General features: G+C 44.5%; 1 protein-coding gene across 1 annotated transcript; it reads left to right on the top strand.

The window, feature by feature from the left end:
- Positions 1-2,617: 2,617 nt before the first annotated feature.
- Positions 2,618-3,145, top strand: LOC310857194 (protein jagunal homolog 1-B-like; the record flags this gene model as incomplete). Its single annotated transcript, XM_083762804.1, has 1 exon — positions 2,618-3,145. One exon carries the CDS (start codon positions 2,618-2,620, stop codon positions 3,143-3,145), a length of 528 nt encoding a protein of 175 aa, XP_083618930.1.
- Positions 3,146-10,406: the final 7,261 nt, after the last annotated feature.

Genomic DNA, 10,406 nt, shown 5'->3' with positions numbered 1-10,406 from the left:
TTTTCATCACTTCTTCCACAGCATCCAGCTGGGCTTCCCTCCTCCATCCTGTGGCCAGCACCCATCAAGCCACACAGGAAGTATCCTCCACTACACATACACACAGACACACTCTCTCTCTCTCTTTCTCTGGTCTCTCGGCCCTTGTGGAAACTATTAACATGGCAGTGTTCCAGGGCGTGGCGTGGCGAGGTAAGGTTATCATTCACACACTCTTTCTCCCTCTTTATTTGTCTCCCATTCTTTCTCTGCCATGCAATGCACTCATCATGTCTCACTCCAAGTCTCTCTCTCTCTCTCTCTCTCTCTCTCTCCCCCCTAGTACAGTAAACTCCACCACACAGCCCAATATAGCGGGGAGACTCACTTCGTGTTGGCTGTGCCCTCTGTTTTTAAACCTCTGCGGCCGCAGGGTAACGATTTTTCCTGATACGCGCGCGGTGAAAGTGCGTAAGACCTGACCTTTTTTTTCGCGGTCCCCTCTCTGTGTCACAGGCAGAGAGGGGTGACATGGGAAGGAAAATGTGATGGCCGCCGGTGGACTGCAAAACAGCTTTACAAAGTGTCAACGCAAAGGAGCAAGCAACGTGAGAGTGCAGAGGAAAATCATTGTGAACAGGCACATTTGAATTTAAAGTAGGCTAGTGCGTGCCTGTGTGTGTGTGTGTGTGTGTGTGTGTGTGTGTGTGTGTGTGTGTGTGTGTGTGTGTGTATAGGAGTGGCAGACCTTTGCTGTAAGTCACTCCCCAACTCTCTCTCTCTCTATTTCCTCTCTCTCTACTGTGGTCTATCAATAAAGGCAAGAAAAGTCCGAATGAAATAACACAAAAAAGAAAATCAGCATCACTGTCGACTGAGGCGTCGCACCACATGTCTCTCGACATTCTACGTTTTAGTGCAGCGGCCCGCTGCGGATTGCTGGTGTATTGCATTCTGGGAAGTGCCAGCGAATGAGAGGGACTTCGGGGGATGTGACGACATGTGTGTCTGTTTGGAGGGAAGTAATAATAAGTTGCTGTTCTGTATGTGTGATACGCTATGGAAGATACATGTTGCTACAGTAGCAGCACTGATCGTAAAGGAAGTTATAATATAATAATATTAAAGGAGCCTAAAAATGTCTTTGCCTACAAATTAACAATTCAGTCTGTGACTCACCGACACCAGCGCCACCTTAATCTCCCTTCCTCTATAAGGCCTTGCAATTCCAACCTCAGCATCCGATCCTTATACAGATATACTACTATCCCTCCTCTGTACATGTCCAATTAAATTCTGGATTAATCTCCAAAACATCTAACGTGCGCTGTCCCTCTGATGATCCTATCCATCTTCGTCACTCCCAGAGAGAACCTCAAAATATTTTAGTCTCTGCTACCTCCAGCTTTGCTTCCTGTATTTTCCTCGTGTGTGACTGTCTCTAAACCATACAACATAGCTGTTCTCACCACATACTCTCCTATAACACATTTCCCGTATATACATAAACCTCATGCACATATATGGATGGATATCATATGCTAAGTGTAAATAGCACACACACGTTTTTGATGGGCACTAGCCCCTCCTATGCCCAGCTTTGTGTGTCTGTGTGTACCCCATAGCGATGATTTGATTGGCTGAGCAATGTACGCATTGAGGATAAAAAGTGAGGACAGAAAAGTGAGGACACCAATTCACTAAAATTATTTAGCTAATTTAAAACAACTCTCATTGTACCAAAGTGCTTCACAAGTCAGAATATGGTGCAATGCAATGCAATGCAATACAATGCAGTAAAATACATACAGTGCAGAAGACAGTCAATACTAAAACAACAGGCACTTAAAGATCATGTGGGGGATTGAAAGGCTTGTGAATATAAAAAGATTTTCAGTTGTGATTTAAAGGACTCAACGGAGGGAGCAGACCTAACGGCGAGGGGAATTCTGTTCCACAGTGTAGGGGCTGCGACAGCAAAGGCACGGTCGCCACCTGAGCCTCTTTTTTGTGGGTGGAATATTTAAGAGACCTATTTGGACATGGTTGATCTATAGAGTTCCATATTTTATGGAGACATCTAATGCAGCTGACAAGCCTGACATCATGCTAATGTCGTCACAAGATCCAGTCAAGTCACTACATAAAGGGTGGCCATCACACCTTGAGTTCAGAAGCAAGAAGTATTTAAGTCCATCCTCGCATATCTCCAAGACACGACTTCCCAGGCTATGTTCACATTAGAACTGCTTTGACCATTGTACAGGGTTCTTCAGATCCACTGTTCTTAATCATCAGGACTGACATCTCGGTTACATTCCTGCCAGACACCACTCCCAGAGTCGGACAACCAGTCCTTTTGCGTTGTGTTTTAGTCATATACGTCATAGGTCACTGATGTCACAGGCTGCCCACATGGTTTAGTGTTGTCTTAGGGACTTAAAAGGTTGGAACAGACTTAAACTGTAACCAGCGTTGGGCTCAGAGGTTGGAACAGACTTAAACTGTAACCAGCGTGGAGCTCAGAGGTTGGAACAGACTTAAACTGTAACCAGCGTTGGGCTCAGAGGTTGGAACAGACTTAAACTGTAACCAGTGTTGGGCTCACAGGTTGGAACAGAAGGCCATATCGCTCATCATGGCATCCCGAGCGGGTCCCAGAGTGAAGGGCACAGACGGCAGTGACTTCCAGCACCGCGAGAGGGTCGCCGCGCGCTACCAGACGTGCGTGGCCTTGAAGTCCTCTATCCGTAAGCTCAATGCGGTCCACGTCCTGATCTGGCTGCTGGTGGCGGCTCAGGTGATCGCCAGCCAGACGTCCCACCGCGATGCGCTGGCCGATCCGTTCCAGTGGAAGTACCTGTACCTCCTCAGCATCGTTCCCACAACGCTCAGCTTCATGGCCCTGCCGCGCAACGACGCCAAGCGCCTGGTCTTCTCCATGATCAGCGTGGGGTTCTTCAGCGTGGCGCCGCTCCTCTACGGCGCCATGGAGATGTTCCCTGCGGCGCTGTGGCTCCACCGCCACGACGAGGCCTATTTCCACGTGCTGGGCATCGTCATGTGCCTGGTGATGGCGGTCGCTGTGCCGCTGCATGGCTGGCAGCTCCACTACAGCAAGACGCTGCTGGACCAGTGGTTTACTAGCGCGCAGAAGACAACATGAGAATACTCAAAGGTGTCACCGAAATCAATAATAATCTGAATAATCAATCGTTGAATTGATTAGCTTGAATAGGGTGGTGGTGCAACAGTGACTGGTGAGGTACATGCACACCAAACACTGTGGATCTTTAAAAGTCACACCCGTGTGAAGTGAGGGGCGGTCTTATCATCATACATCATCTCATTCTGGCCAATCACAATCTGTGTCCTCGTCTTTCCTGCCCTGACTTTTATCTTCAATATGTGTACTTTGCTCAGCCAATCAAATCATCGCTATGGGACGATCAGCCAATCACAAGCCAATGTTTGTGTTTACAGAAACCCGGAAAGCTGGGCATAGCCCCTCATAACTCCAGATGCACCGCAGTGGCTTATTTCCATGCATCTGCACGAACACGGTGGCTTATTGCCGTGCATCTGCACGAACACGGTGGCTTATTGCCGTGCATCTGCACGAACACGGTGGCTTATTGCCGTGCATCTGCACGAACACGGTGGCTTATTGCCGTGCATCTGCACGAACACGGTGGCTTATTGCCGTGCATCTGCACGAACACGGTGGCTTATTGCCGTGCATCTGCACGAACACGGTGGCTTATTGCCGTGCATCTGCACGAACACTATACTGGCCGTATGTGTTCGGGGGAGGGAGGGGGAACTATATACACTACTGTGACCCCCTTTCCACTGGTTGGTTCATGGGAACCGGTTCAGTTCTTTTTGGTTTTTAGACCATGAGCTAGAGCTCCAAAATTGGTGGGCAAACTATACCCTATATTAAATTGTTTATAGGATCAATACAAGTAAATGAATACATGATAACCCTTCCACAGTAGTAGCTTTTTCATATTTTCTATTATTTTTCATATTTACATAATGCCTCATTTGCATATTTAAAAGTGTACTCAATTGGAGAAGTTTCATGGTGATAAAAATCTAATATAGGTATGGTTTTACCCACTCAATTCATAATTAACATTTCAATTTTGGAACTCTGGCTCATGGACTAAACCAAAAAGAACTGAACCGGTTCCCATTGGGAACCAATCGGTGGAAAAGGGGCCTTTATGTGTAAATATAAGTAAAAAGCAAAATGGGTTCACCGGTTCAGATCTGAGCCAAGTCTCTTGAGGAGGCACGTCTGAAGCCTGTCCTGGATCAGAGTCTCCAGTCATAAAAATCACACCCGTGTGAAGTGAGGGGCGCTAATATATTAAAGTCTAACTCATGTTGATTAGGTGATGTAATGGTGATGTAAAACAAACGGTGACAAAACAAACGCGCATTACATTACATACATTACATTAAACCGTATATAGGAAAAACAGACAGTCTTTGAGGGTCGCTAGCCCCGCCACTGCATGGCTTTTGTAGATTACGTCACGTGGAAGCCAAGTCTATGGACTTTAATGTTTGTTTAGGACGTAAGACGTCATGTGGCCAATATAAATACATCTTGTGACTGATTCCGCTCTATACAATAATAACACACTGCATTCATATTTCATGGAGGACAATGAGGATGATGATAGTGTCAGACTGTTAACCACACCACTAAAGCACAAGAAGAAAATTGGCTTTTTACTGCCAGCCACAGTGGGCGCCCCTCACTTCACACAAGTGACATTTTCTTTTTCTTTTTCAAAACTTTTTTTCCATAGACTTGGCTGCCACATGACGTAGGCTTAATTTCTAAAAGCCAGGCATATTGGAGGGTCTAACACCCCTCAAAAAGAGCTGTTTGATGTGAAGAGTGTGCACTGGTAGGTTGAGTTTGCAAAAAGCCACCAGGATAAGAAATATCTAATTTTGTGTAATTTAAAAAGAAAATGGAACCGTGATCTTAGAAAGTAAAAAAAAATCATGGATTTCCAATGACACTTTTTTTTGAGGGGTGCTCAAAAAAGGACAAACTTTGTCCTGCACAAACATTCAATTCCCATTTACAATGAATTGACAATTTTGCGTCATAGGGTAAACACAAACGCAAATTCTGATTGACGTATTGATGTACCATGAATGTAGGCTACGATGATAAGAGCGCCCCTCACTTCACACAGGTGTGATTTTTGTATTATTGAGGGGCGCTAGCCCCTCCTATATACAGGTTTAATGTTTGTGTTTAGGTCAATGTTTGTTTTAAAAACGCCATTGACAATGAAGAGAAATTAATGTTAGTTTAGTCACCAACACAAACATTAATATATTAGCGCCCCTCACTTCACACTGGTGTGATTTTTACCTGACAATACAACGACTCAAACTTAATACATACAGGTATGTTTTACGTGTAACCTCTATTAATCTAACTCTAATATATTAAAGGAGAATTCCATGCTAGAAGGCTAGTAGTTGTTACTCACTGGGGGTTAGGTTTTTGTGCTAAAGTGTGCCGCTTGGGATACTATTTACATTAACACAATTGGTGCCGGAAGTGCTTCAAAATAGGAGCTCTGGGGTGCCGGAGTTGTCTGAGCGCTTTTACTCTGAAAGCCATGAACCGGAAACACTTTCCTAAAAAAGTTGACTTTACAAAGTTGACCTTACATCCCGATCATTTTAATTTATACGATATATGATCCAAAAAGCGTTCATATTTTGCGGGAGAGACGGATGAGGAGCATGAAGCGCCAGCATATCGATCCATTCATCACCACGGAGAGCGCCCTGGATTAGGAGATACGAGTCATTCTTTCCGCCGCGCTAACATGTGAGTCAACGGCAAGCTAATAATTGCCCAGAGCGTTAGCATACGGCAAGCAAAAGGCGAACGGACAAAAAAAAAAAATAGGAAAAATTCTGAATATTCTTATCTCGCCCCGTATCATTGAGGATGCACTAGGACGTCCACCGACGTCCAAGGCACCTCTCGGTTCGAATCCTTAAGACGGCCTGAGGCGTAAAAAATGTGTTAAGAAGAGAGCATATGTAGATTTTTTTTTTTTTTGAGCGATGGAAATAAGCAAATTAAACACCCCAATGCCCCATTTAATTCAATTCAATTCATTGAGGGTCCCTGAAATTAAAGTTTGAGAACCACTGGGCTACATGGAACAGAGCCTTCATCATTAGTATCATTAGTAACACCTGTGAAGGAAGAGGCCCAATTTATTTCCAATATGGCATAGAGCCTATTGCGGTGCTCCAAACAAATTTGTACTTTGTGTAGTGGGTCGACCGGGCCCTGGAATGTCCTCAATCCATTATTGTCCCGGGGATTGAGTGTGGCAGCCCGGACGAAGAATTCCGGGATAAAAGGGAGTGCCAATTCAGTTTTAAAATCCGTCCGAAATGTCTCAGAGGGGGTGAAAAACAACCAAAACCCGAAGCCAAAGGTTTAGCCTGGCTTGTCCCCATAACGGGCCATTGTGGTGTGCGGTATTGTATGTTATTCATAATTATGGCTTCTGCTGAGTGTTGTGTTCCCGTGTGTCGTGTGAGTCATGCGTCACTTAACATGACGGATGCGTGGACCGCAACATCAAGGTTGGATCAAGGTCACGGCGCAATTTGGGTTTTAGAACCGCGGTGCGACTCACCACTTTAGTTTATTTCCTGTGTGTCGTCTTTTTGTGACTTTCACTGTCACTCCTTCACTGTGCCACTTTTTTGCAAAGATCACTTAAAGGACAACTTTAGTTTTTTTCAACCAAGGTTCATGTTTTAGGTTGTTATTAGAGAAAGTAAAAGGTGAGAGTTAATTTTCTTTCATTTGCTGCTTTCTTTCGTTTTGGGGATTTTAGCAGTTTCTGACAGGGGGGCGGGGGCATTCGAGCATGGGGCTAAATATGTATTTTTTTACAAAATATTATGGCGATTTATTTTTTTATTATTTACTATAGTCCTAATAAACCCCAAGAAATTACATATGGCCACAAAAGATCACAGGATCTATTGAATGTATCAAACTGACATATTGAGCCTATACACAGTATAAGCCTTCCTCCAGTAGGCTACCTTCACATTCAGTAGATCCTGTGATCTTCTGTAACCAGATGTAATTTCCTGGGGTTTATTAGGACTATAGTAAATAATACAAAAATAAATCACCATAAAATTTGGTAAGAAAATACATATTTAGCCCTATGCTCGAATGCCCCCGCCCCCCTGTCAAAAAGAGCTAAAATCCCTAAAACGAAAGAATGCAGCAAATGAAAAAGAAATTACACTCATTTTTTACTTTCTCTAATAACAACCTAAAACATGAACCTTGCTTGAAAAAAACTAAAGTTGTCCTTTAATCTTGAAGCAATAACAATCTAAAGAGAACACTGCAGTTAGGATATTTAATGGATATTAGATTTGTTTGTAATTTCATCGTTTTGTTTTTTTACCACCTATATATACACTTCAGTTGCCTGGAGTCTATCAACACTCTAGGCGCCCTCCTCCCCCCTAATCTCTTAGCCAAATATGGCCAGGGGAAGACGCCGAAATGGGGACATGTGATATAGAACTACTGAAATGGTTACATCATGCCATCTTATCATGTGATCATCTTATCATGTGATCAACTTATCAATTATTGAGAGCAGAGGTGGACATCCTGAACTGTGAGGCCAGTGGAGGGGATGCACTGTTCTTCAGATATAGTGCCTCTGACCACTCTTTTTGTGTTTACTGGGGTGGGGAGGTGGTGGTGGTGGTGGAGGAGGGCAGCCATTCAGCCCTATGAGATGGATAATAGCCTGACTGGCCCTCTCTCTCTCTCTCTCTCTCTGTCTCTCTCCCATCCAATTCCCCTCCACTGCCACTAACTCCCATCAACAAATTCTCCACTTTTAATTGCGTTCCTTAAGAGTCCACGACAGGAGAACAGGATGAAAAAACCCCGATAAAAGGCGGGATGGGGGGGAGAAAGTACCCTATAGTTGGGTGTGGTGGGGGGTTCGTATTCATCCTATAGGGATGGACGCATTGTTTTGAAACAACAAACTGTGAACCCGTAGTACCAGGAAGAAAGAGGCACAGCGGTCAAAAGCGCTGGAGGACTCCACCGGGCCCTAAGAGGTCTCAATGCAGTCGTCCCTGCCTTCTTTAATGACCCATCGGGTTCACAATTAATCCCCCCCTCCCGCTCGTTCGCTGTTAATACAAGTCTTCTCAGAGTCTCAATTGGCCCCATTGGTGGGGGGGAGACAGGAGTGTCCCGGGGATTAAAAGGAGACAAGAGGGGGGAATCAAAAGCCACTTTACAATACAGTAATCAGCATGTTTTCGCTCTGAAAGGCCCTCCTCCGCTCCCCCTGGTTAGAAAACACAGAGCATTACCCCCCCCCCCCCCCCCACCCCGTCTGCAGTGGCACAGAAACCCATTCAGCCGACCCTCTTTATTATTATATCGTCGCTGAAACCTCGCAAGTCCCGCCATCACAACGCATTGTGAGCCTGCAGATCACACAGCGTCATACTCCTGTATGAAGTAGTGCATTAGATATAAAACATTAAACGTTTGATTCTGGATATACAAGGTTTCAGCCCGACAGTAACGATATTAAGGATGTGTCTTTGGGAGACCCATGCAGTGGAGGGAGGGAGGGGGGGCTAAGAACTCCCACAACCAGGCCTCTCGCCTCCTAGGATGCTTTCTCCTTCCCCTCACCAGCCTGGGGGTTAGCCAAGACAAGAGACCATGGTCAATCAGACTACAAGTGGAGAGATATACGTATTTTTTTAAACAGTGTTGTGAGCTTGTAGGCAGTGGCTTATGAGGTAGCGTGGCAGCTTGGGAAAAAGGAAGGTTGCCGGTTTGATCCTGGGCTCCCCCTGAGTGTCAAAATGAATAAGACATCTATAGGGCCCTATCTTGCGCATCGCCTTACCCCTGCCCATGCTGCTTAGCACTCTGTGAATGAAAATGTATTATTATTAAAGGACCAAGCAGTCCTGAAAGGACTCTTTTTGTCTTCTCCTTCTCCTCTTTCTCCTTCCGCCAAAAATAGCAGTTCTAGCTGAACCGTGCAGTCGGTTATCGCGAAATGTTGAGATATGGTAGAGGGCCATGCCAAACAGTGAGGATGCAAAGCCCACAACCATTGGCCAAAGGGTGGCACTATAGCACTCAATTGAAAATGCAAACTTTGACCACGCATAGCTCATGAATCGTTTGACCGTCGGCAATGAATCTTCGATACACATATCCCTCCTCATGCCGAACAAGTTTCGTGCTCTTACTTTTGACCTCTGACCTCTAGATCACCCGCCATTTTGAATTATATGAAAATCAATTAAAATGCATCTCCTCCCGGGATCTTTGATCAAAATGCACGAAAAGTTCTACACGTGAACTTTGGACCTGTACGGACACGGGAAAGTATAGTAAGTGAAAACATTAAGGTTTTATGAGCCAATGAAAATTGCTGTTTTGTGAAAAATCTTCTTTTGTCCCTAATACATACATGCAGCGTCATATGCTTTACATATGATAGAGGGTCATGCCAAATGAGCACTGAAACCAGCCTTAAAAAAACATGAACAGCGAACACAGTAATGAATAATGGACCGTCCTGGTCCATTATGGTCCATTATCCTGTGTCCTACACAGAATTGTCATCACAAACACTGAATGATTCTGCTGTTAACAATAGAACAACTGATTGTGTCTTGATAGCACAGTCGGTAGAGCTAGCTACCGCCTTTGGAACACAAGGCCAAGGGTTCAAATCTGGGCACTGCCAACTCTGTGTATGTCGATTAGCTTGGTTTGGTGCTACAAACTGGAAGTCCTGGGAACTGATGGTAGGTGTGGTGTTAATTTATTATACCCAACTACAATTACAGCAATTAATAGCTTTAGTAATCGTTCATGCATATTTTATTGTTAATACAAAAATGGTTACAAAGCTGATCTGTGATGTGACGTGTTATGAGCATGTGTAGCTGGCTCAGAGCCTCTGGCTGATGGCCTCAAAAGTCTAATATCTCCCCCAGTCCAGAGGGATATCCCTTCAGTCTAGTGGTTAAGATGTTGGACTTTCACGCAGGAGGCCTGAGTTTAAATCCTGGGTGTTACACATGTAGATCTGTTACTTATCTGAGTACTTATGCGTTGGTACTCAAAGTGTTTTTGCTTATTGCCTTCTTGAATGATTTTGCTGTTAACAATACAACAACTGATTGTGTCCGGATAGCTCTAGCTCAGTAGGTACTGTAGGGCTCTTGCCTTCGGGACACAATAAATAGCCTATCTACAAACTGCACAACAATTCAAATAGCGGCTATATATTTTGAACAATTTTTTTATGTTTTTCAAAAAAAGAAAG

The sequence above is a fragment of the Protomyctophum parallelum genome (genome assembly GCF_964188405.1).
Source record: "Protomyctophum parallelum genome assembly, chromosome: 4".
Taxonomy (NCBI): Eukaryota; Metazoa; Chordata; class Actinopteri; order Myctophiformes; family Myctophidae; genus Protomyctophum; species Protomyctophum parallelum.
Note: the sequence above shows the minus strand (reverse complement) of the source record. Positions and strands in the feature narration are given on the sequence as shown.